General features: G+C 42.1%; 1 protein-coding gene across 4 annotated transcripts in view; it reads left to right on the top strand.

The window, feature by feature from the left end:
* Nucleotides 1-26401, top strand: part of grin3bb (glutamate receptor, ionotropic, N-methyl-D-aspartate 3Bb) — a 94586-nt gene that overhangs the window by 43784 nt on the left and 24401 nt on the right. For all 4 annotated transcript variants that reach the window (XM_020049203.2, XM_029121595.2, XM_020049204.2 and 1 more), the window contains exon 2: nucleotides 23668-24308. In XM_020049203.2, coding sequence (XP_019904762.2) covers nucleotides 23686-24308 — 623 coding nt within the window. In that variant the 5' untranslated portion in view covers nucleotides 23668-23685. The remainder of the gene's footprint in view (nucleotides 1-23667; nucleotides 24309-26401) is intronic.

The following is a 26401-nucleotide window of genomic DNA, read 5'->3' as shown; positions in this document are numbered from 1 at the left end:
GCTGTAAAGTATCTGGACAGGGTCTGTTTGGGGGCGCAGCTCTACGTAGATGTCTTATTTGCTAGTAAAAACTAGCATTTAAGCAATATATGGTGGTATGGTTATGGCTATTTACCCCTGAGGTGCTTGACCGGTATTATTAACCAACATATTTAGAACAGCATAGTAAGGATTTTGTCATGCCATTCAGCCAATCAGCATTCAGGGCTCAAACTCCCCAGTTAATGGGAAACAGGATGGACAAAGAGAGATACAGGTACATCTGTTTCTCTGCCAGGTCCTTCACTCCGCAGTAATAATAGGCATAACTCTTAAATCCACCGTGATTAGGAATCATCTTCTGGATCATATTCTTCTCATCGCTCAGCGGTCCTGAAAATGAAATTGATCCATTAACTTGTCCCTGTAACGTTCGGAGGTGGTGTCATGGTCCTTAGGTCGTTTCCTTGTCTCTCTTTTTTTTGCAGACTTGATGGCCTTTTGAGGTGTTGCGTGTCTAATGATCACAGGGGAGTGCAGTGCCCTCATCTCTGGACAGATCTTTCTGAGTTAAGGGTATTTCTTATAGAATGACAGCTAATCCCTCCACCTCCTGATCTAAGATGGTTTGCCCCCTTTGACCGCCCAGGTAATTGGTGCATGGTAAATGTCAGCCATAGTGCCCCCTGTCAACCTGGGGGTTCCTCCAAGATTAATTCATCCATGTGAAGTTAATTATTAATTGGTCATTTATCACGCAAAGGCAATAAATCTACTGATAAATGACACCCCGTGTTTTATGAAGTCATTAAAACAGAAATGACAGATATTGCCTGGCCTTAGAATTTTTGTGCCGGACAAAAAACGAACAAACAGTGGAGCGCCTGTCGCTGTGATCAATCAGCCAGTGGATGAAGTAACTCATCAGTCAGTTAATTAAGACTTTTTCAAGAGGATATTAATTGTGTATGAGATGCTGGGGGTTTGTGTAGTGGCTAAGTATATAATGGAGTGTTCTTTTCCCCATTGTCCTTCGGGTGTATAGTTAAATATATCAAATTACCCCACCCCTAAACCCTTAATGACCCTTTTATATTGGTGAATTTTCTTTTTACAGGCTCTCTTAAGACTCTCTCTTAACAGTGTGCATCATGCTTTTGCTGGGAACGAGAATACATTTCCCTCAAATTGCTTTTTCACAACAACTGGCTTCAACGGCAGTAAACAGACCCCTGGCAAAGCCTTTAGAACCTTGTTGAAGACATTGACAGAAGTGTCATTTTCATCATCATCCCTTTTAAAGTCCATGAAAGCAATGACGTCTGACAGAGGAGTTCACTTCCGAACATCTCAGGAGGAGTTTCTACTATCAGTCTGTAACCAAGATATGAGTCACAGCTGATCCTCTTTGGTGACAGGAAAAGTTTTCACAGTCTACTGTGCTCGTTAAACTAGCTACCTAGATGTTGATTGAGTCACCCTGTCCTGTGTCTCTCTCAGACTAAGTGTGTTGAGGACCATCATATCCTTTTAAATACTGACTGGGGTCCAGGGGTACCCAACCCTTTTCACTGTACCACCTACAGAATTATGCTCTGCCTGGGGTACCCCTGAAGTACCCCCTCATTTCCAGGATGCCCGTGGCAGCGTTACTCTAACTTCTTTTGCAGGTACCACATTCTTTTCACCAGAAGTTCTTAGGAGTCCATGCGAGTGTCATTGAGAACATTATAATGTCTGACTGCCATGAGGACTCTTACCATTTGGCCTCACTTTGTTGACCTTTCTAAATCCAAGCTGTTCACCACATTGCTTTTTCACACGCGAAATAGAGGTCTTAATCAGATAGCGAAATGTATATCCAAGCCGAGCCGTCCGTTTTGTGTTTTCTGTGAAAGCAATACTGAATCCAACTTGGATCCGCGGTCATTCATATCTGATCTGAGATATGCCAGAGATTATGGATAAGACCCACATTTATAAGAAATACACAAAATGCCTGGTTCAACTTGTCTGGCGGGGGATGTTGTCGATGTACATTTTATGTAACAGCTTGGCCAGTCTGATGCATTGTTTACATTCTGCAGCTTAGTATTTTCGTTAAGATGGCCCTAATATACCAATACAGTATAAGAGCGCAGCACACTTCTCGTTCCAAAATGTGCTGTCTGTCTTCCGATGATTTGTGTCCTTGTATTACTTTTGATTGCTCATCTCCAGTTGTATTGTAATAGCCTATGGTACCTGGAAAATGTTCCTTGGCGAAGTATCTGCCCGGAGCTTATTGCCATGGAAAATAGCCAGTTAAAACAATGTTGCATGTTCACTATGTTGAGCTCAAACCAAACGAAAAGAGGCAGTCGCGAATAGGACAGATGAACGCTTTAATTACCTGACCTGAACCAACTGCAAAGCATATCCAATGTGAGTTATATTTAATCATAAGAATATTTTCTTTTTATAATATACATTTGGTTTTGGCCTGTCATTTCACATATTGTCACACTGATCTGAGGTCTGTGGCCACATGCCTAAATACAAAAGTCTCATATCCGACCATCTTGGGGAGCCAATTGAAAAACAAACAAAAACATTATTTATTTTTTTCAATAACATTTTTGTTCTTACATGGACAGCAGGTTGGTTTTAAATAAAGACCCAGTTGTCACTGCCAGGCAGGGATTAGCTCTGCGAAGTTTGTTACTCCTAACCTGGTCTGATTATGTCACTTTATCTATTGTAGTCTATTCTGACTATGTTAAAGTTCATCTTTAAAATTTTCCAACGATCTTTCTCATGTTCTCAAGATTGTGACAGTCTCATACGTAGTATTATACATATTTAAATTTTACCTGAAACAAAACAAAAAATAAAATAATAACTATGAAAACCTCTGACTGTATGGTCTTCTCAAGTACCCACTGTGGAGAGGTCATGCCCCCAGGCGTCCTAAAACCCAGCTCGGATCTACTGCACTAGACCATTGAAAGACATTGATTCCATTTGATTAAAACATTTACTTTTACATTAAAGTAATTTAGCAAGATGCCGTTATCCAGAGCAACTTGAGGGCAGACATTTTTCTACCCCGGCACCCTGTGACAATTTAACCCCCAACCCTGGAGAATGGGGACACCACTTTTCATTCTGCTGTTTTGTGTTACTGTATGACTTCCTGTGATAAAGTAAAAATGTTTGTTAAAGGTTGTCACCGCTGAATGTTTTTGTTAGTTGCACTTATGTCTGCTCACACCTGCGGTGTACTACGGAAAGAACATGTCGAGCCACTCAGAGAGACAGGCTGGAAACAAGCAAGGTCTTAAGTACCTCACCTGTCAGCAACAAATCAGCCACTATCCCTCCCCTGTTCCCAGCTATCCTCCTTCGAGCTCCCTGTCTTCCGAGATAAATTCCCCCACTGACAACTGGTCTTGGCAGAGCCTAACTTCTGTTTCCCAACCCCAGTTATCCCGGGGCACAAATGGTGTGGCCGTGGAAAGAGGAGAAGGATATCACCTTTTCCCAAACCTTGACCACACCATTGGCCGTCAAGCGTACAGTAATAATCTGTGGCCACCTCTGTTTCCCGTCATTGAGGCTGTGCTCTGTGTAGTGTTCACTGGGGATGAAGGCACGTGTTTGAGCTGAATCCAGTACTGAAGAGCTGATTGTGATTCTGTTATCTCCAAGCTCAGTGGGGTTCCGGCATCAAATCAAATCCGACAGCCCCACATAGCCGGTGGCATTTGGACCATGGCTGAGGCTATGAACACGGTTAAGAAGAAGGAGGTTACCTAAAGAGTGGGCCTTGCAGAGTTGGACTTGGTCACCGTGTGTTTCTCTTGTGGGGGGAAATACAGTCGCTACCGAAAGTCTTCACATTTTTCTGCTAAAATTAAATCTAAAGAGGGATTAAATTAGATTTGTTTTCCTAGAGATCCACACAACCTACTCCACATTTTCAACATGAAAGGAAAACTATGGGAAGATGTCCTAATTACAAAATGAGGTCTTCCAGAGTTGTTTTGGGATGACAGTGTAAAAACTTTGCTCAACTCTTAAGGCAACCAATATTTGCTCGAACTCATTACATTTGGTTTGGACTCACTGTTTTTCCAAGCAGATTGTAGCTAATGAAAAAATACTGGAACATCCAGAATCATCACCCCTTGGTTAATTCCATCCTTCCATACTTTTTCATTAAACTAATGCAGGTTTTACTTATTTTTGGATGGCTCTGGCTTTCTATTTACATCCTAAACTACTCCTCAGTTCCTACTGGGGAAAATAACTTGATGCTACCGAAACGTATCGTTACAACGTGCAAGAGAATCAAAACCATTGCATTTGCTCCACAAGGAAGCCTGTGTAAAATACAAAATATATAAAACAAAACATAAAAAACACTAAATTGTCATTTTGTTAGCTGCTAGGCTATTCATCTTGTTATCGGTTTGCTTGTTTTCGACAGGGTGTTGGGGTTTGCTGGGATGAAAATATATCTGTAGGCTAAACGTGAAAGGAAGTACCACCTCCGTCTGAAAATGTAACCCATGGATAGATGTTCTTTTTTTTTAGCAAGACAAATACACTCATTTCACGCTAAAGACACACCAGAATGGCCTTTCAAGAGGTGTTGTGTTGCGGAAGGGTTTAGCTTCAGTCCTAACTGTCAGTAGTTCTCAACCACATTGCTTGAACAATTTTAACACAGTCAACTGACATACTTTACGTGGCTTGCCCTAAGAGTTGTACAAAGGTGCTAGAATATAATTAAAATGGATTCACAGCTGTATTGACTTCCAAAAGAGCTTCCACTTAATTTTAAGTTGTCAAGACAAACACAAAGCAATTATGTTTTAAATTTACATTTCTCCATATTTACATTGTAAATGTCTTCTACAATCAGTAAGTACATTTGTTTCAAATGAGGTGAGCCAAAATAATCTCTGGTTAATAGTTGGTGATAAACATAACGTTGCCAAATGTCTTCTTTTATACCTGTGAAATATGCCCTAGTGTTAATGTAATTGATTGGTTTAATGCTTTGACATCAATAAAAACAGATAGACCATTGATTTTTGTGTCAGTGGTGACACGTTCTGCTCTGCCCCTCATTCCTACCATGTGATGTAGATGCAGAACAATCACAAGGCTCAGGATTTTTAAACATTGCATTGTCAGCCCCAACAAATCTCTTGAATCAATTAGTTTTGATAAATAAAGAAAGGAACGAAGAACGGATTCCACTGAAGCAATGGACTGACACAGTTTTCCTACATTGTCTAAAATACCTAGTTTGCCCTCTTAAGTGGTACCATGGGGTATTCTTCCTGAACGGGACCCATTCATCAATAACGTCTGGACTTCATCTCCATAGTACGGGCTGCTATTTGTTTGCCTATTGCCCAGACTAAAGACATGTTTTATTCCCAGCTATTACCGTAATATATGAAGCAAATATCCTTAACTTCAATTAAACATATTATGCCCTTCCAGCTTCAAAATGTTGATCATACATCTTACCAGCAGAATTGTTATGTGTGCAGTGTCGTGTGCTCTGAAGACTCCATGCACTGAATGCAGGTCATTAAACAAAATGGATCATCTGTAATTGTGCGTCCCTAAATAGCCTTCATACTCAAGCTTTACGTAATTAGTCCTCTGGGGCCACTGGAGTCTTTAATATTCATATAGCTGCCGTATGTGAAGGATCATCATCCATACTAGCATTTGAGCAAATCTTTCACTTTCCCTGGATCTCCACACGCCCATAATATCTGTGTTATTGTTGGGGTTTGGGATGGATGCTGCTGCAGTGCTTTGCCAACTCTTTTTAACAGAGCAACTGGCGTGCCTCCACCCGTGCGCCTGTGTTTCTCTACTGATTGACTTGGGCCTTTTCCTGACTCATTCCCCACGAGACTCATGCATTAAATGTCTGGGGTCTCATTGTCCCGCATGCTGAACATCAAGAGCCGCAAGCCGACGTGTTTCCAACGTTTCTACGGTTCACTGCAGCAGTCTTGTGGGATGATTTTCAGCGTCTGCAAGATGGTATGAGGCACATTCAGTGCTTAACACATTTCACAGTGTGTTCCGCTGTGTGTTTTTTTTTTTTTTTTTTGAGGGGTTGTGATGAAAATGTTTGTTAATAGGAGGTGATGCTAGAACAAGTGGCGACCGAAGAAGCGTGGCCGCCCTGTCTCAACCTAGGGGGTTGTCTTATTGTGGTGGAATAGAATCGAGTGAAGGTCGTGCTTCAGTGGTTCTGAAACTGATTGGACCTAGTTACACTGACCCATGAGAACCATTTCACCTGCAAAGACAACTGCTTCCACGTGGCAGAAGATGCCTACACAGACGGGTTTTACTCGCTGGTCTATTGTCAGTCTGCCCTTGGCTAGCTGGCACGGGGGTTAACAACAGGACCACCATTGGCTGACAGAGTGGTATTTTTGTCGGTCTTGGCCAGAACGTTCCTGTTCTCAGTCACCAGGGCGAGACAAGCCAGGCGGCATTGCTGTCCGTTCAGGCCTCAAGCACGATTGGGTTGAATAAGGAACGAATATTAGGATTTGGTGTTGGGACGGAGCAAAATCCTGTGATGCCACCTGATGATTATTTATTATCGATTTTGTACTGTGTACGTGTGCATGGCACCTTGTATGACGACTGTATTGAACGTGTCCTGTGTCTCTCATGGGAAGCGGATGTCAATGGAATGGTGTTTGGAAGCGTGCAGGCAGTTTTTGTTGCCCCTAAAAACCATCTCGAGTCACCCTTTGATGGCTGTTCTCATCTAGCCGTGAGAAGATTCAGTGTAGCATCTGTTACGTGTCAACTCTGGGGATGACACGGACACCCCACCATCCTATTACTTCTCTCTGTGTTAAATGACTTGAAAAACGATGATCCTGCGACTATGACTGAATGAAATTTTACACAGCACTCAAGAGGAGTGATAAGCAGTTTCCACTGCGGATATATTTAAATGTCTTATTTCTTTTGCAAATGTAGAATAATTATGAGCTTGTTTAATCCCCTACAGGCTGATGTATGATGCTTGCATGGTACGTGCTTTGTGTTATTCTCCTTTCAAATAAAGAAGCGTAAAATATCTACTGTTCACACTTATTATATTTAGTAAGTGTTTTTATACCTTGATATTCTGTCCTCACAATTTTGTGATCTCCAATTTGCAATGTTCAGAAGATACTTTGTCAAGGAGAAGGTTCGGAGAAACTCACTTGTATTATGAGTTATTTTTATTTTTAAATGAACACTCTGAACAGCAATGTGACCCTGAAAGACCCCATTCCATAAGACACTAAATACGAATGAACAACAGTTCCAGGTTGCCCACTATCTAACACACCGCCATTTTGGAATGTGTACAGGGAGGCGTACCTCAGGAATCCAATAACATCCATGGCATTTAAATGGATATAGAATTCCTTTTGCACACTGTGTTCATGGTTGATGGACACCGCAAAGGCTGGCTTTGAGCTTCCCAAAGGTCTGTGCAGTCAGACAGTCGGCCTGCCCTTTAAAATTGTAGTGACTGAGAGAAGGAATCCTGCTGTGTCTGCTCATTCCACTACATTAAATATGTATACAGACTAATGTCCATTACATCTGCCCTCATCCACTAACCTGTCCTGCCCAGTTGTGATTACCTTAAATGACAAAAAAGCAAATAGATTATTGATTGAATATATTTTAATTCCTAATGATTACTTGATATACGAGTACAGCCACCGGAAACTAGAAATGTATATCAATCTCGGTTGTTTTTGGAATGTTGTAAAGCGGGAGGTGTTTTTCATTGCCTGATGTAACGGGAGCTGGGCTACTACTTTTGCATTGCGTCCAATTTAGGGCTATATAACATAAATATTGATCGATCAAACCAATTTTTATTGCCTATATTTTTGCAGATAATGTGATGTAGGGATATCATGTCACATCCAAAACCTACCTGTATACAGTAGAGGTTTTAGGATTGATGCTACGGTTTGCCTCTTGCACCCTTCACTGGAGTCCAGTGAACTGGGTCCTTTCTTCTTCATAAATATCACAAGAGATCCTTAGATATTCCCCATAATATGTAAATTATTTCTTAATCCCAAAAATATTGAAGTCAGTGTGATTTCCCATGGACACAGCAGGTATGAAAAGGTTCCATGAAATCAAAAAGGTTACTGTTGTTCTGGTAAATACACATCTATAGTAGATTGCTAACTGTTAAGCCTGGAGTGATCAGCAAACCTGTAACAGCCACTGTGAAGATCTCCCTTGATGCATGTAAGTACAAATGCGACAGGTGTCTTGCGACAGGTGCTCTCTGTTGACACGTTTTTTGTCAACAGAGAGCCTGGCCAGCAATCAACTGAACAGTGAACTAATATTTTCAGCCCTAGTCCGATAGCAAGGTTTGATTCAGTGGCTGATGACTGTCAAGCTGACACGATGTGATGGGTAGTGGACCTCAGGGACATCGCTTGGTTTATTTTAGGGGGGCTTTAGCCCCCATGAAATATTAATTAGCCCTCCTAAATAAATCAATTTATCAGTAAATATATTTTCTTTTTTCGTCAACCTTTCCATCACATCTAAACTTCTTACAAATTGTATGGAAATTGTATGGAATCGTGTTCATTTGGCAGCATGTTCGGTTGAGTTTGATGCTTTGAACGTAACTCGTTCATCTGAAGCGAGTTGTCTTCTGTAAATAGCAGCTAACGTGTCTAGTGGTCGGAGAAGTAAATCCTCTCAAGTTCAAAAGGTAATAGCTGGAAAGCAACGGCACGTTTTGGTACTAATCAATATATCCTTTCAGCTAACCCCTCCACCATTTTTTATAGAAATGTATGGAGGTTGAAAAAAAAATTGGAGATCATGAAAATGTCATTTGTAAAATTCGACCTGTGCGACAGACCACACGTTCTGTAATATCAAAGTGATCAGTCTTTTTCTTTACCGGAAGGCAAGAAAGCTAGTTAAAACTTTCTAGTAGTCACTTCAGAGAAGACTAAGATCTGTCATTATTTGTTTTACAAATAAAAATAAAATATAACGGTATTCAACAAAATAGTAAGGTGGCCAATTATTAGGAACGGTGGCCGATAATAGGGTGTCGTACTAACCAACTACTGAATATATGAATATATATATATATATGAAAATATTAATTTCCCATTAATGACATGCTTGCTAACATTTGTATGTCACTATCAGCAACACAGTTGCAAAACTGTGTCTTTCACTGGTTCATGTTTGTTTGGGTCTGAAGTTGATGCGTATTATGTTCAGAGGATGGAGATCCGGTTGTTACATGTTTCTTTTTTTAATTATGATACATTTTTGTATGACTTTATTCCCAGATGAATGGGCTAATGACTAAATGTGTTTTAGAAATTATTTAGAATGATGCAGAGAAATCTCACTTAGAAACAGAAAATACTGTAGATGTTCATTTACTATAAACTATAGTTGACAAAAGTATTTTGGCTACATAGTACAGCCGTTTTTGTGACTTTTGTTGGTGTTGGATGGATGAAGATGGAGTAGACTTTAATTTCTATATTTCATTAGAATAAAATAACCTTATTTTGATAGATTTTATCCCCATTGTTACACAAATAATTCACAACCCCCAAAACGATTTTCTAGCGACGTCCCTGGTGGACCTCAAGCGTCAGCCATTGAGAATCAAACCAATTCTTAAGCAAATCTTTTTTACATTCTTCAGCTCTGCCATTTTCCTATTTACATCAAGCGTTGTAACCTGTTCCTGTGAATCATTTGGAAATAGCGCGAGTAACATTTGACCGAAAAGCAGCAACAACTTATTTTCAAGTACCGTCCTTTTTGAATAAAGAGAGAAAAACTGGAAAGCGGTCAACATTTCATTCAGTGTTGTGTCCTAAAAAAACATGAGGAATTCTTCCAGCCTAGTGTACGGTGACCTTGGGCAGACACATGAAGGCGGAGGGATATCAGTATATCAGAGGGATTCTATGGCTAAAAAGGCCAATGGAACCCTTTGAATTCTGCACACCATCCCTGTCAGAGGGTTTCCCCCACCCCTGTCACCCCCCTACCTCCATTTATCTGTGTGAAAGCTATGGTACAGATTTAAGTAGCTGTAGGCCTCCACCATACCTTGGATTGAGAGTTACCTATGAAATAGAACGCAGAGGGTTTTCATTCATGGAATATTCTCTTACAAGAGCACAGCTAAGCACGGTGTGCTCATGAACAGCTAGCTTGGGCTGTTGTTGTTTTCCGTTTGTACAAATGACCTTCCGCTGGCCTTAAAGAAAGCCTGTGGGTCTGTGTGTGCTGACGATACCACATCGTACATCTCAGTTAAAACAGCCAAAGACAACCAATACCCTTAACAAAGACCTTCAGTTGGTTTTAGAATGGGTAACAAGCAATAAGCCGGTCCTAAATATGACAAAAATCTAAAGTGTTGCTCTTGCTGCTGGGTGAACCCTAGATGTCCGGCTGACTTGGTCAGAACAGCATTGCTCAGATTTGTGGACATAAATCCACCAAGCACATCCAACAGAACCCAGTTGCTTCCCATCTAAACAATGGCCAGTGATACCAGGGTGTCACACACACGAGTATATGGGCCGACTGCCGTTGGCACCGAACTCAGCAGTACGTGGAGCCCTCAGGTGCTCACTTAGAGCAAATGTCAGCAGCATGCATGACAACCTATCTTGGCTTAGTGGAGAGGAGAGGTTGACTCTATCGATAGTGGTCTTTGTAAACGTGTTGATTTGTATAAGAAGGTACTGAGCTGTCTGTCTAGGCAGTTTACAGCTCAGACACCCATCAATAAATACTACACACGAGGTCTCTTCACAGTCCCCCAAGTCCAGAATGGAGGTTGGGAGCTGTACAGTGCTAGTAGGGCCATAAGTACATTAATCTCTGCCACCCCAGCTAACTCAGGCCAGCAATGAAATTAGATTTTTTTCCAAATACAATTTAGGGGGATCCTAATTATCTACCTTCACAAATAAACATTACAGGACCCAAGGCAAAGTTTCATCAGACTTACAAAACCCGATCAGAATTCCAAAGATGGACAGAACATTTTTACAAGGCGTCTGAGGTAATAGGGGGAATTGCAGTACCTACAGTCCACTGAGATACATGCATTGGTGAGAGTTCTTTCAAGTAAGCTCTCAGAGCCAGACAGATTAAATGAAGCTGAACAGTGTGGCTGTGTGGAATGCAAACATGTCAAAATGTTCATGGAATCTGAAGAGGTTCTTCAGAGGTTCTTCAGGGGAAAGTTGATAAAACCATCCAGGAAGTGGTTTTTCGGGGTCTGTCATGACAACATGCCCGTAGGCGTAGCTTACTCCTGTTTTTTGTGGGCGGGTTTTCCATCCTCTTTATTACCAAATAATGCTCCAAATAAAGACATTATGTTTAGACTAATGCACAATATAGGTATACTGCATGCTGGGATGGTTGAACCTGTCAGCGTTATGTACTGCTCCTTAATCCAGAAAGTGCTGTTGCTAGAAGCAAAGGGCACGGGATGTGTGCCAGCAGCTAACATTGGCCAGCGGGCTAGGTACATTCCAAAGTAGGTACATTCCAATTATCTAGTCAGGGAATTCCAAAGTATATAAATTCCCGTAATCCCGAGGTGAGCAATGCCAGAGCACAAGAGGAACAGGATACTGGCTAATGTTACAACCTGATAGCTTGAGAGTAGCCTGTCTGCTTTGTGGGTAAAGGCTTGGTGGTCAGATGATTAAACCTAATAATGCAATGCAAGCATAAAAATACCCGTGCCTCTGTCGCTCCCATCCCTAAAGTGAAGTAAGGTGGAATGTCCATCAGCAGGTATTGGGCAAAGGTGGCTCTACCAAACGTTTTGATGAGACAGTGTTGAATATTTATGCAAGCAACAAGTGTAATATTTGCAAGGCACTGCACGTTTGTAATGCATTGTATTTTTGTAGTTATAGGTAATCCAATTGTGTCTACAAAACTGTTTCTAGGTTTTTGAACACACTACATTGTTACGTTGGTATGTATGTATGCAACCTACCTTTACATTTACCAGCTTGAATGTGAAGTCAGTCCAATATTTATTTTGAACTGTGGGAGGGAAGTTAACAGACCTTTTGTCTGTAATAGTGGTCTGTTGTAGAAAGCCAGAAGCCATTTGTGTGGTTGTGTCCTTCAGTGTATCACGTGTCTGACCAACATCACCGCTACAGTGGCTTAATGGACTGATTGAATAGTCTGTTGTTTGTATTATCATCATTCCATCGTTCCTTAGTATGTCCCCATTTTTTGTTTATGATTCACAACCTAAATAAATTGGCCCATGAAGGTGTGTTATTGGCCCTTATCACAGAGATGTACATCACCTTATAAATAAAAATGTGTCTTAAGTAAGTTCATTCATAGATCTTCCTGCTGCCAAGGAAGCTGAAACAATAGAAATTAGAAAACCAAAAGCCTTCACTTCAGTCGGATGCTACACAGATGCTCTGTCTTAAAGGGGACACTTTTAGTGTTGTACAATTACAGTTTTTTTCAATAATTTAAACACTTCTCTATTGCAGTACCAAAAAAAGAATAAGTGAATCTCTCTTTGCATCATTACCACACTATTTTGCATTCCAGAGTTAAAGCACTGGTTAGGTAGGCTAACTTCCTGTATTTGTTTTAGTTGTCCGCCCTGCACACTGTATTTGTATTCATGTTCCCTTAACATTCGGTTCAGTTGGTCATCATGGCCATCATGAATGTTAACATTCTAAAGGGCTTTACCCAATATTAATATTTTCTACTATGCGATCAACTGCTATACCACCCCTTTCCTCATATTATCAATTACATCTTAGCCCCATCCCATGCCAGCTTTACCCCCATGCCAGTAACACATTTATTAGAAGCATTCTGAGGCCAAGCCAAAAGCGTGTTTGGACTCAGTGTTTTCTCAAGCAGGGCTGAAAGGTTTACTTAGCCATTGTAAATCAATCAAGCTGCGTAATTGGACAAACGTTCTTGAGTATTGACTATTCCTCCCAATGTGACCTCAGCCCATCTTAGGGTAATGAGGGCCGTGAGTTAAGAATTCTGGGTGATTGTGATTGAGCTCTGGCTGTAAGGAAGAAGGTATTTACCAACTAAAGAAAAATGGTCTGCAATCATTTAGGGCAATTGCATGAAAGACTGCAGGGGAGGGGGGGGAATCAATAGATTTTTATGAACTTTTATGAACAGGGCCTGGAATGCATATTGTCCACCCACCATGTGCAGGTAGATTTTCAGATCTGTGGGTAGACGGTCACTGGCCTTTTCACCTGCCTTTTCACTGGCTTTTTCACTGGCCTTTTCACTGGCCTTTTAGGGACATAAAAATAGTCTGGTATGAGTTGACCATAATTGTTGTAGTCTAAATAGGCTGTTGTGTAAGATTGAATGCATCAAAATTGTCTATTAATTTTATTCCTATGCCTTTACGTATCCGATTAAATCCAGGTCAAATACACTTGACAACATTCCCCCTTATTTCTACCTGACCCAATGTATTTATAGGCAATTGAACTCACAGCCTTGTCTCGTAGTGACAATTCGGGATGTATCGTTCCCAGGGGCCGCCTCTAAACCATTCGGAGATCTCACAAAATTCAATGCCACCAGGATGTCCGTCAGTTCAGCCGATGAGAGACAAGGAATTCCCTTCCGACGACGCCACCCTCCACCCAGGGCCACGTCCATCGTCCCGGGGTCTCCCAGCCCCAGGTCAGCCATAGCCAGGCTTGAACCACGCCAATGGTGGACACTACGGAATAACATTTTAGACAGCTGCGCCAACAAGGGGTGTTACAGGGGAGTCGAATTCCAACATCTCTCAATAACATAGATATTACCTTTATTGTGAAAGGCACCGTGGCTAGAATTTGTTCAGACTGTTTAAAGGGTGCGCTTGAGGGGCAGACATCCTCAAAATAGAAATGTATTTAAGATGATGAAATTACTGTGCCGAATGCAGATTTTTGCTAAAGGGACTTTTTTGACATCATCTTTCCTGGCTTATTATGTCAGGTTGTCAGAGCTTCTTGTATTTTGCAACGTAAGAATTTTAAGGCTTTAAGTGTGATGCCTGACACGGGCCTCGAGACCTTCGTCAAATACCCGCCTAACCTCACGAGTACCTGTTTCTTTACCTCCTCTTTGAACAGATCCGTTCACTTAATATGGAGGCTAGATAGCCACTCCTCTCCTGTAAATGTCCCAGTCTTCACTAATCCCCTGAGGCAGCCCATTTAAAACATGCTGCATTGATATTGCCTATGGCTGCCTGTGCTGGACTGATAAACAGTCATTTACATAGACAACCATGCTCACAGCTCATACCATACCAGCTAGACAGCACTGACTCTTTCAGAAGACCCACAGATAATTGGACCTCAGTTGTTAATTCCCGAGTGAGATTTTTATTTTTGGTCGAGAAACGTGTGTAGGGCCAAATCAGCATGCATTGTTGGTTTTGGAATTGTCGAATGCACTTACTTTAAGTCGCTCTGCATAAGAGCTTCTCTAAATGACTAACGTTAAATGGTTTTCATTGTCATGATTGGGGATAAACGCTGTACCCCAAATAACTGATGAGTTTGTTTGCTCTTCCTAGAAATGATTCCCTCACTAGTCAAACTCATATTCGATTAATAAAATATACAGTAAAGCTGATTTTAATGTAGGAAGAAAGTCCCTCTCAAATCTTTATCTCTTAGCAGTAAGAAAATAGTAATATCTCAGACTTTTTATTTAATGGGGAAGTTTACCCATTAATATGTTGTTGTTCTTTTTACTCAATTTATGCTTTTAGTTGATCCCCAAACTGGTAATATATATTTTGATCTGTTACAGGGAAATGAACTGAGGCATCCCTTGCCATTGAGTACAGTGCATTCGGAAAATGTGTCTTTATGATAACATGTAAAACACACTTGCAACTTCAGTCCTACTTTTTGGTGCTTGGTCTAAAATATGTAAGCTTCAATTAAGGACCAGCAGTAATTCAAGCAAGAAAACTGTACTGGTATCTCTTTTTCAGTCTTAATGATATGATAACATTTTCCAAAACACTTCAATTACAAGCAAGAAAAGACTGAAAATGAGGCCACATCATACATAAAAATGAGTTTAGGTGGGCTCATTCTCTAAACTCATTTTTTAGATCAGAGATGTGTTAGGATTTGGCTGCACACATCAAAAAAACTAAGCTGCGAAAAGAGACAGAAGAAAGGCCTTTTTCTCATATTGCATTTCTAGTATTTAATATTGTATGTGCATTTCTAGTCTGGCAATGGCCAGAAGGCTTAGCCAATGTAAGGCTTTTGAGCTGACCCGAGAGACCATTGCCCTGCTATGATGTGACGTGGTCTGCCAATACTAAATAGGTTTGCTCCAATTCTTTTTGTCTATATATTACAATTTTTCCCCCCATAGATATAAAAAGCTTCCTGCAGTTATCTTCTATTGTTTAACATTAGGTTCTCTCATAGTATCATTATTGTAAAAAAAAGGTTTGCTTTCATTGCCATCAAGATCCATCAGTTTTGCCCGTCTCCTCTTTTCTCTTCTCTCTGGGGGAAGTCTGAACATTCCCAGCTCTGTGTCTCTCTGCTACTTTCCATTCACAGAAAACAATTGTACTGTACTGTTGCAAGATCTAGCAGAGCTGCTGGAGATGGTTCCTTTGCTTCTTTCTCAACTTGCTTGTTCCAACTGTTTATCTCCACCTCAAGCAATTTACACTTTGTTAATAGAAGGGTTGGTGTTTAGCGAACGTAGCTGACACGGTTTGTTGACTGGTTTGGGGTTAACCAGTTGACTGAGTGACTGTTTTGTTGACATATTTCTTTGTAAATGCCCAACCAGATCTCAGGGGACTACGCAGATTATTTTACGTAAATCCATGGCACCGATTTCATATGATATATTACGTTGCGTTGGGTTACAGTACAATGCCCTACCAGAACAATACATTACGAATTGGCTAAAACTTAACGTATGCTACGAACACTATTAAAACGAGAATATGTTACGAAAGCCAGACAAATGTGTCATATGTTACAAACGGTACGAAAACATCATGCATAACGAATTTGAACAAAATATCCAAGACATATTTCAACCCGGCACCATTTGGATCTGAAGGTAGGCACTCTACCCACCACACAGGGATTATAGATTTGGGCGGACGGGTAATGGCCATACCAAGGTAGCCAACATATGTAATAAATGCAATTTAATGTTACAGTTTGATTAAGGTTAGGTATCACAGCATTGGGGTTAAGGTTAGGGTTAATGTTTCAGATAAAGTTAGAAAACTAAAAAGGTTAGGTTAAGGTTTGTTTAGGGTTATGTGTCACAGCACTGGGGTTAAGTTTAGGTTAAGGTTTGGTTAGGGTTAGGTATCACAGCACAGGGGTTAAGGTTAAGTTAAGGTTTGGTTAGGGTTAGGTATCACAGCACTAGGGTGAAGGTTTGGGTTAGGGTTAGGTATCACAGCACTGGAGTTAAGGTTAGGTTAAGGTTTGAGTTAGGGTTAGGTATCATAGCACTGGGGTTAAGGCTAGGTTAAGGTTTGGGTTAGGGTTAGGCATCACAGCACTGTGGTTAAGGTTAGGTTAAGGTTTGGTTAGGGTTAGGTATCACAGCACTAGGGTGAAGGTTTGGGTTAGGGTTAGGTATCACAGCACTGGGATTAAGGTTAGGTTAATGTTAGGGTTTGGTATCACAGCACTGGAGTTAAGGTTAGGTTAAGGTTTGGGTTAGGGTTAGGTATCATAGCAATGGGGTTAAGGTTAGGTTAAGGTTTGGGTTAGGGTTAGGCATCACAGCACTGTGGTTAAGGTTAGGTTAAGGTTTGGGTTAGGGTTAGAAAGAAAGTCACTTGGAAACATATTGCCGTTGTAACACCACTACTCGCTGCCCTCATCAGGAAGTCCCTATTTAGAGCAGTGGGTAGAGAATCTTCCAAATTTGTCTGTCAAAGATTTACGTAAAATAGTCTACGTAGTCCCCTGAGACCAGATTGAAATGCCACCTAATCTCGGATGTTGCTGGTGCCTATCACCTTATGGAGGATGTCGTTGATAACTAATAACTCATTTGGGATTTTGTCGATAACTGCCTCCTATTCTGGGGTGTTGTTGATAACTGCCACCTAATCTTGGATTTTTTTTTATAACTACCACCTAATTTTGGGTGTGGCTTCAACAGGGTTTTACACAGATTTGCTGTTTTCTCTCTCAAGGAATACATGTTGAAGGTTGGTACCACTAAATTTTGAGAGGATGTTTAGATTAAGGTTTTATATGAAGCACCTGACCAACACACACATGCACTTTCTTCTGTCCTATACTCTTCTGTTACCAAATCTTGAACGTCTGTGTGCTAGTCTAGCTAAATCATCTCAATGCCTCTCCTGTATGAGGGATTACTGCAGAGTTTTCAGCGAGTTACACATTGCTGGTTTTAAATAATTCATTTCCGGTTAACTATCTTGAATATAATTTGGTCGGTGTCTTTATGGCAGTGGTTGATATAATGACTTGATTGGAGTGGATTTATATTTTATGTCTGCTGGCTAGATTCCAGCATAAATGGGACATTTTAGGCCCATTCCAGGAGATATATTACTCCAGGCTGAAAAGGATTTTCCTAGTGAATATTTACAAACGAACCAATAAAAATAAGCCTAACCTGAGAATAAGTATCACTGATCCCTTGACTCGACGGTTCCCTGTTTTTCATATTTCGGTCACACTCGCTTGGGTTTCTGTGGTCTGTCGAGCGGTGGAAGTTCTTAGCCATGGTCCTGAACTTGACAATGCACTTGGTTATACTGTTGTAAGGCAGATAAACACTGTCACTTGAATGTAGAATAAATTAAGATTTCCGCAGAGTTGAAGAGTCTGCATTAGACACAAAGCCAGCTGCCTATCAGAACCTCCGTATAGGAGAACATAAATGTTACTGTTCAGAGATCAAACAGCCAGAGTACAAATAAGCAGCAATCTTAAGTTATGTTTGCATATAAAATTCAATTGTATATGTAATGTTGATGTGTAAATCTGTCAAATGGAGTTTTGAGGTTTAGCATGTGCCATGGTTTTGTTCTATCCCAGTGGGTTTTTCATTCTCCAATTGTTCCTGCTCCTCTGCTGAGTTTCAGAGTACACCACAGCAGCTGCCATTTACAGAGTTACGTATCTTCCCTTTTAGAAGTGTTTGAAGACAAACTCTGAAAGCGAGGCAGAAGTTCTCAAACGGGTAATTTGCCGCCTGCTCCCTGGTTACAAGTCTCGAGTGTGGGTACCCAGCGTTCTACTTTAAGGAATACGACGTCATTGAGATAGGCTCCGAGCTGCTCCAAGCAGCCGAACGTATCCTAACACCCCACCTGTCCTCCTGTGTGCCAGGGCAGGGAGGTCAACGCCGAGAGGCCCGGTGCAGGTCAGGCGGACGGTCGAGACTCACGCAGCGCTTCCATTGCGAATCTGCAGTTGGTTTTACTCAAGTCCTTCCTGGCGTGACCTTTTGGTTTCGCCGACTTCGCGTTGTACAAGAATGAATGAAAAATACAATGATGGTTGTGGAATAGCGGACAGGGATGAGGGAATAAATAGGAACGCCTGGGTTCTCCACCTCAACCACCTCTGTTTCATATCTGTCTGAACTCTGTCATTCCTCCTGGGGTCTATTTACCCAGGCTTTGTGCCAGGACACAGTTTTTGCCTGCTACAGTCTGATTCCACAGGCTATAAAACATATCCGTTCCAACCAGAGATAAAACTGGGATTGGAAGACTGATAAGATCTCGAGGTAAAGTGTAAACAAAGGCAGGTTCATGGTTCGGTGTATATTTGGAGGGTGTTAAACAGAAGCATTTCAACCAGCGATAGAACAAGGATGTTAATGCACGCGTCACATCTAAAAGGTGAAGGGGAGATTAAGAATGTTGCGTTGTCTTTTATTTCCTTTAAAAAAAAAAAAGGTGCAAATCATCACGCCAGAGTCCCCTTGTTAACCTCTCATTCATTATATTCTCTGTAGGCTGTCATAATAATTATGTAGATAGGGACAACTGGATGTGTGTGTGTGTGTGTGTGTGTGTGTGTGTGGAGGGGTGCTCAAGCAATAGTTTCCTGGACCAACAAAAGAATGTGTAAGTTATGGGCTTGCACGCCTTGATATGCTTATCAATCAATCACATTTATTTTATGAGGCTCTTTTTACATCTGCAGTGGTGACAAAGTGCCAGACTTTGGCTTATGGGGGTGTTTGGATACGTGACGAAGGAACCCAGATTATACAATAATACAATTATGACTGCCTGCACTCTGTGTTTAGAAGATTTCTGGCTGCTGCGTGGCAAAGGCATTTGCACAGTGTCTTGAAATCTTAATTCCCTGAATTTTCCTTTCCATGTATTACCTTCTCCTCTGGTAAGAAAGATTGGATTCTAAATTAGTCCTGTCATTCTTTGGTCACCTGCACTTTCCCTCCTTTCTTTTCTTTGCTTCTTCTTTCTCTGTGGTTTCAAATTCCAATCAAACACCCCATCGGATATTGTCCTTCTCCCTTTGTCCTTCCTCAGGTCACTGTAGTCATTAGTCACACTTTGTGAAGACAAACAAAAAGATGAGAAGCAACGAACTATAGCAATTACCCATGGCTTTGTATAAAACACGCAAAACAACAAACACAGGAACAAAAAACTAAATTGGAATAACAAAAAAATAGACAAAGGAAAAAAACTCAGGAGAAAGGTTTTGTTCTTCCTCCTGTACTCACTGTTCACCTGTGAATGCATAGACAGATACAACTCCTATTCAGGCTTAAAGTATGCTGACTGAACAACAGTGGTTGGCCTAATCGCTGATGATAACGAGAACCCAACAGTGAGGGGTCAGACCTCTGGCGGAGGGGTGCAAGAGTGGACCACCTCTTACTCGATGAGGGGTGCAAGAGTGAACAACCTCTCAATCGATGAGATGACTGTGGAATTCAGGAGACGACAGAGAGGGCTACTCTGCATACACATCAGCCGGGAGTGTCAAAAGCTTCAGGTTCCTCACCGTGCACAACTACACAACCTGAAATGTTCCAACCAACCTGACGCTGTGGTGAAGAAGGCGCGACGGCTGAAGAAATTATTCATGTCCCAGGGTTCTCTCACAGACGCATCAGGATGCATCATCAAGAGCCTACTCTCCGGCTTCATCGCCACCTGGCAGGGCAACTTTAAATGGTGATGATGTCAGCCCAGCGCAGCTGGACCTTAACTCAAAGAGCTGCAGAGACACCACAGAGGTAATCACTGGACCCCAGCCTCCAGAGTCATCGGGGCTGTTTATACCGCTGCTATCTAGCAGACAGAGGCAAATCAGGGGCATCTTAACCAGGAGATAGAATAATTTTTTTACCCCCAAGGCCATCAGAAAGACTCAGCTGTCTTCTCAGGTGTTTCAGTGCCCAGGCCTTCCCTCACATTCTGCCTGGATAACATTTGTGGAGCACGGATTTACAGGCTGGAATGTGTTGCTTGTGAGAAAAGGAGAAAACAGTTGTTTGTGATCCAGCATATTTTTATGCAACCATCTAACAATTGAAAGTGTTATATGAACCTCTGTCTGTATCTGTGGGAATTCCCATATTTCTATTATCGAGCCCAACATATTTTTTATGAATATTAAAGGAGCACTGAGTAGAATCCTGCCTTTAACTTTTACAAAACTGAATTATAAACAATGACACAACTTGCTTGTCTTACCGAACGAGACCGGAATAGTACTCCATATTCTGGCCCACATGGTAGGGGGGTACTGTGAGTGTCTAAAGCGAGTATGAGGAGACTAAAGGACAATGCATCCTGATAGACCTTTGAGAAAGTTTTAATGGGGAATATCACAAGCACTATTTTGTAGAATGTTGTGGAATATATCTTTTGGAAACATTAACTTTAAACACTAAGTGTTATTATAGTAACACTAACATTAACTTAATAGTAACATAACATTAACTTAACACTTATGTTATTATTGTATAGTAAAATTGTGTCCCCTTTAATATGGTTGCACTTGCTGCTGGTAACTCCCTCCCCCACCTATATGTCCAAAATGCTATCCTGTGTAAAACTATCCCCTAACTGAACATTGTGCCGACCGCCCTACAACACAGTTTTCTTTGACCTCTACCTACTCCTTAGTACAAACTAAACTAATGTGTTCACCAGTTTTGAGTTACCTCAGCCTGTTGGCTCAGCAAACATCCTTGCCCTGAATGTGGACTTAATTAGAGCATGCTGGTTTCTTGTTCTGCTAATAGACATTCTTAACTTCACAAGTACACCCTGGTAAAATTACAGTCATGTCCATCCTTGACTATTACCATGTAGTTTACAGGTTTGCCACTAAAAAGATCCTCAAAACAAATTACATAATTTACCACACCACAACCTTTTGGTTTGTCACAAGCACTCTTTTTGACATTCATCACTGTGACTGTTACACTCTGGTCAACTGGCCTCTGTGTAAACACTAACCCAGACGTCCCTCTGAGACAAATCTCCATCTTTCAGCTGACTCCTCAAAATGTATTATTACAAAAGTCATTCATTCCAGTCTTTGCCACTGCTGACCAGAGCACACTTGCTATATGATCACCACACTTGCTATATGATCACCACACTTGCTATATGATCAACACACTTGCTAAATGATCAACACACTTGCTATATGATCAACACACTTGCTATATGATCAACACACCTGCTGAGCATCAAATTTAATTTTTTCACACTTCTGTTGAATATTGTGTAATTTGAGTGTAATTATGTTTATTTCCCTTGCAACAGCAGAAATAACGTTCCATTTCAGTCACACCTCACAGTATTTTTGATGTCATACTATGGTCAGTCCCGTATAATTATATGGTCACTCCCACAAAGGCAAATGGGAACGACGCCTGTCTTATATGCGCTGTGAACAATAGCCCAAAGACAGGGTTATACTGAATGGGGTTATACTTATTTGCAGATATCTGAAGAAGTTATTTCTAGGAAGGTCGTATTTCTTCTTCAGTGGAGTTAAAGGACCACTCCAGTTATAAATCCCCTGTGGCATGGAGGCCCACTTCTCCCCAGCCATCAAACACATTATCTGAGCAGGAAGTGGGTTGGGAGGGGTTCCTGCTACTGACAGCAGGCATGACATTCATCAGGGGTCAAATTCCTTTTCTTGCTTCATCAGGGGTCAAATTCCCAATATGGATCATGTTATGTATATCACACTATCTTTAAAGGGATCATTACCATTAAATGATTTCTCAAGGCTTGTAGGGGATTTACGTAAGCACTACACCAGCTAATCTGAGTAAGCTGTGAGCATCAGAACAAATGGAGTTGGGCTGAGTAAGCTGTGAGCATCAGAACAAATGGAGTTGGACTGAGTAAGCTTTGAGTTTCAGCATCAAGAGGGTCACAGACGACTTCACAGTGAACTACAGCTACATTATTGTATGACCTCTTTGTTCTGGCCCTGTGGAGTGAATGTTTTCAGCAACTCAGCAACTCAACATTTCCTACAAAGCAAGTTGCCCGTCCGTAATCTAGAGGGTTTCCCACTTCTGGTCCAGATGGGTAACATCAGTGCCTCCTTCCTTTATGCCCAGGGAGGAGCTGACTCAGAGCTCCTTCCGCCTCAGGAGAAACCTCACCTTGTTCCCTTTGTCTGGAGCAGGAGAATACTGCAACTTTTGATGAGCATCATTGAAATTCGTTGTGGTTGTTTCCTGCAAAAGCTTGTGTCAAATGTTCACCTTTCAACTCCTCTGACACACCAGTCTCAGTGGTTGATGTTAGAGGTTGCCATCAGTCAGACAAAAACACCTACACACACACACACACACACACGTATACACACATACAAACACACAAACATACAGCCACACACAAACATGCACACACACGAAGAGGGAACCCAATAGGACAGAATAGCAATTTGTGCTACCATCTCTCCTGTCATGCTTGTTGCGGCAAAGTGAATTAGTTACGTGTCAGGCAGGGTGGTGGGAACAGGCAGGACATCTTTGAAAGTCTGTGTTGCTTGCAATAATCAAACCAAGGCCTTTGAAACAGTCGGTTTGAAGTCTGCCCCATTATCCCATGATATTGCTTTTTGAGTCAGGAAAAGAGTGGCTGGGGAGAGCATGAGCTTGAAGCTCGCTGTTTTTGTTTCATGAAAAAGGGATTTAAAAGATAACCAGTTGAAAGAATAACCACTTTTCTTCATCCTTGAACATACAGAGGGAATTTGAGTCAGTGAGTAAAGTTCTCTCTGTGTTTCAAAAAAAGAAAAGCCATCAGATAGTCTATATGTCTCAACCATTGATTTTCTTCGTTTTATAGAGGGCACATAAATGCGTCACAACTAATCCATTCATTCTGCTATTTTCATTCTGAAGAAACGGTACCTGTACGCACACCTGCCAAATGTACCGCAACAGTTAGTCGATTCCAACAAAGCTGTGGGTAAAGTAATTATAAGACTTGTTCTCTGTTTTTTTCCTTCAGATCTGGTGTTATTTTCTTTTACATCTGTTTCTCTCTCTCTCTCCCAGAATCGCTTCCACCTTCAGATGTCCACACGGATCCCCTCGTCGGGCTTGTCCGAGCTGCTGCTGACGGTGCTGGAGCGGAGCGGCTGGCAGGAGGGCATGGCCGTGCTATGCCAGGGCTGGGAAGAGGCCGGCCTGCTGGACCTGCTGGACCTCCAGAGCCGCATGGGTTGGGGCGCCACACGCTGGCACCTCCGTGCCCTCCTCAACCTCACGCGGGCCGGCCCCGCGGAGTCCCAAATATACAACTTCCTGTCCGAGAACTTCCGGGGCCAGGGGCCGAGTCAGGTCCCGCCTCCGGCCGCCGTGCTGCTGTTCGGGGCGGACCCGGAGTGCGTGGCGGCCGTGCTGCAGAGCGCCCAGGTCCTGGGGCTCACGCTGCCCACAATGCACTGGGTGATGGGCTACCCGCTGAGTCCTGACGCCCTCCAGTCCATCGGCCTGCCCCTGGGGCTGCTGGCCTATGGCGAGGTGGAGCGCAAGCCGCTGGACTTCTACATCCAGGACGCGCTGCAGTTGGTCGGGCGGGCGGTAGCGGCGGCAACGATTGTGCGTCCAGACCTGGCACTCATCCAGAACATGGTGAACTGCTACGACAAGCCCAACAAGCACGAGGTTCCCTCATCTGGACAGTATCTCGCCAGGTACCCGCTGATTCACTTCAAACCCTGGTTTACTTGGGTTTCTAGGGTTTGGGTATATATTTATATATATATATATATATATATATATATGGTTATATATGTGTGTGTGTGTGTGTGTGTGTGTGTATATATGTATGTGTTTTGTGTTATAGACTTAATTGATTGTGATTGATGATATATTTGTTTGCCATTAATCTACACACAGTACCACGTAATGAGAAAGTGAAAACACATTTTTTGAATTTCATGGAAATAAATGTGTGTTAAGCTGGAGGGTAGGATGAGGTCAGACAGAGGTTTGTGTCCAGAGTTGTGGATAGCCTGGTAGCTGAGAACAAGGATTTCAATGTTGGCAGCCAGTGATTTGTGTGCAGTACTGTAGTGATGTGCTCATAGAAGGGGATCTGGCAAAGACATGCCCAGCACAGTTCTGGACATATTGTAGCCTTCTTAGGCACTCGGCTGTCGCAGCAGTAAAAAGAGCTTTCCCATATTCCAGACGGGATGAGGTGAAGTCGTGCGGGGGCTTTCCCAGCAGCAGGCTGTGACAGCATAGCATGGGTTGTAACCTTGAAAGGTCCTGGGGAGACAGACGTTTCGATTTCGGTCAAACTGACGTAGACCTTCAACGAGAGGTGACTGTCAAACATCACCCAGGTTTCAGACCCCACTGGAGCGTAGGTGACTGACACATCTATGAGACAGGGACTGCAGGTGTTTGTAATGGTGAACGTGCCAGTCAGGGAACCCAACTCCGTCCACGCTTTCGCATCCAAGACATAGCTGATCAGGAGTGCAGGGACATTGGCAAAGGCATTGTTTATGAAGACATAGAGCAGTCATTACCCTGACATAAATGTACCAAGATTCATACATACATACATACATACATACATACTACATACATATTTACATACATACATACACATACATACATACATACAGTGGGGAGAACAAGTATTTGATACACTGCTGATTTTGCAGGTTTGTAATTTTTATCATAGGTACACTTCAACTGTGAGTGACGGAATCTAAAACAAAAATCCAGAAAATCCCATTGTATGATTTTGAAGTAATTAATTAGCATTTTATTGCATGACATAAGTATTTGATACATCAGAAAAGCAGAACTTAATTGTTGGTTCATAAACCTTTGTTTGCAATTACAGAGATCATACGTTTCCTGTAGTTCTTGAAAAGGTTTGCACACATTGCAGCAGGGATTTTCCTCCATACAGACCTTCTCCAGATCCTTCAGGTTTCGGGGCTGTCGCTGGGCAATACAGACTTTCAGCTCCCTCCAAAGATTTTCTATTGAGTTCAGGTCTGGAGACTGGCTAGGCCACTCCAGGACCTTGAGATGCTTCTTACGGAGCCACTCCTTAGTTGCCCTGGCTGTGTGTTTCGGGTCATTGTCATGCTGGAAGACCCAGCCATCTTCAATGCTCTTACTGAGGGAAGGAGGTTGTTGGCCAAGATCTCGCAATACATGGCCCCATCCATCCTCCCCTCAATACGGTGCAGTCGTCCTGTCCCCTTTGCAGAAAAGCATCCCCAAAGAATGATGTTTCCACCTCCATGCTTCACGGTTGGGATGGTGTTCTTGGGGTTGTACTCATTCTTCTTCTTCCTCCAAACACAGCGAGTGGAGTTTAGACCAAAAAGCTCTATTTTTGTCTCCTCAGACCACATGACCTTCTCCCATTCCTCCTCTCGATCATCCAGATGGTCATTGGCAAACTTCTGACGGGCCTGGACATGCGCTGGCTTGAGCAGGGGGACCTTGCGTGCCCTGCAGGATTTTAATCCATGACGGCGTAGTGTGTTACTAATGGTTTTCTTTGAGACTGTGGTCCCAGCTCTCTTCAGGTCATTGACCAGGTCCTGCCATGTAGTTCTGGGCTGATCCCTCACCTTCCTCATGATCATTGATGCCCCACGAGGTGAGATCTTGCATGGAGCCCCAGACCGAGGGAGATTGATCGTCATCTTGAACTTCTTCAATTTTCTAATAATTGCGCCAACAGTTGTTGCCTTCTAACCAATTCTCCTGTAGCCCATCCCAGCCTTGTGCTGGTCTACATTTTTATCCC

This window comes from Esox lucius, chromosome 8 (assembly GCF_011004845.1).
Source record: "Esox lucius isolate fEsoLuc1 chromosome 8, fEsoLuc1.pri, whole genome shotgun sequence".
Taxonomy (NCBI): Eukaryota; Metazoa; Chordata; class Actinopteri; order Esociformes; family Esocidae; genus Esox; species Esox lucius.
The sequence above is the reverse complement of the archived record's forward strand: the minus strand, read 5'-3'. Positions and strand labels throughout refer to the sequence as shown.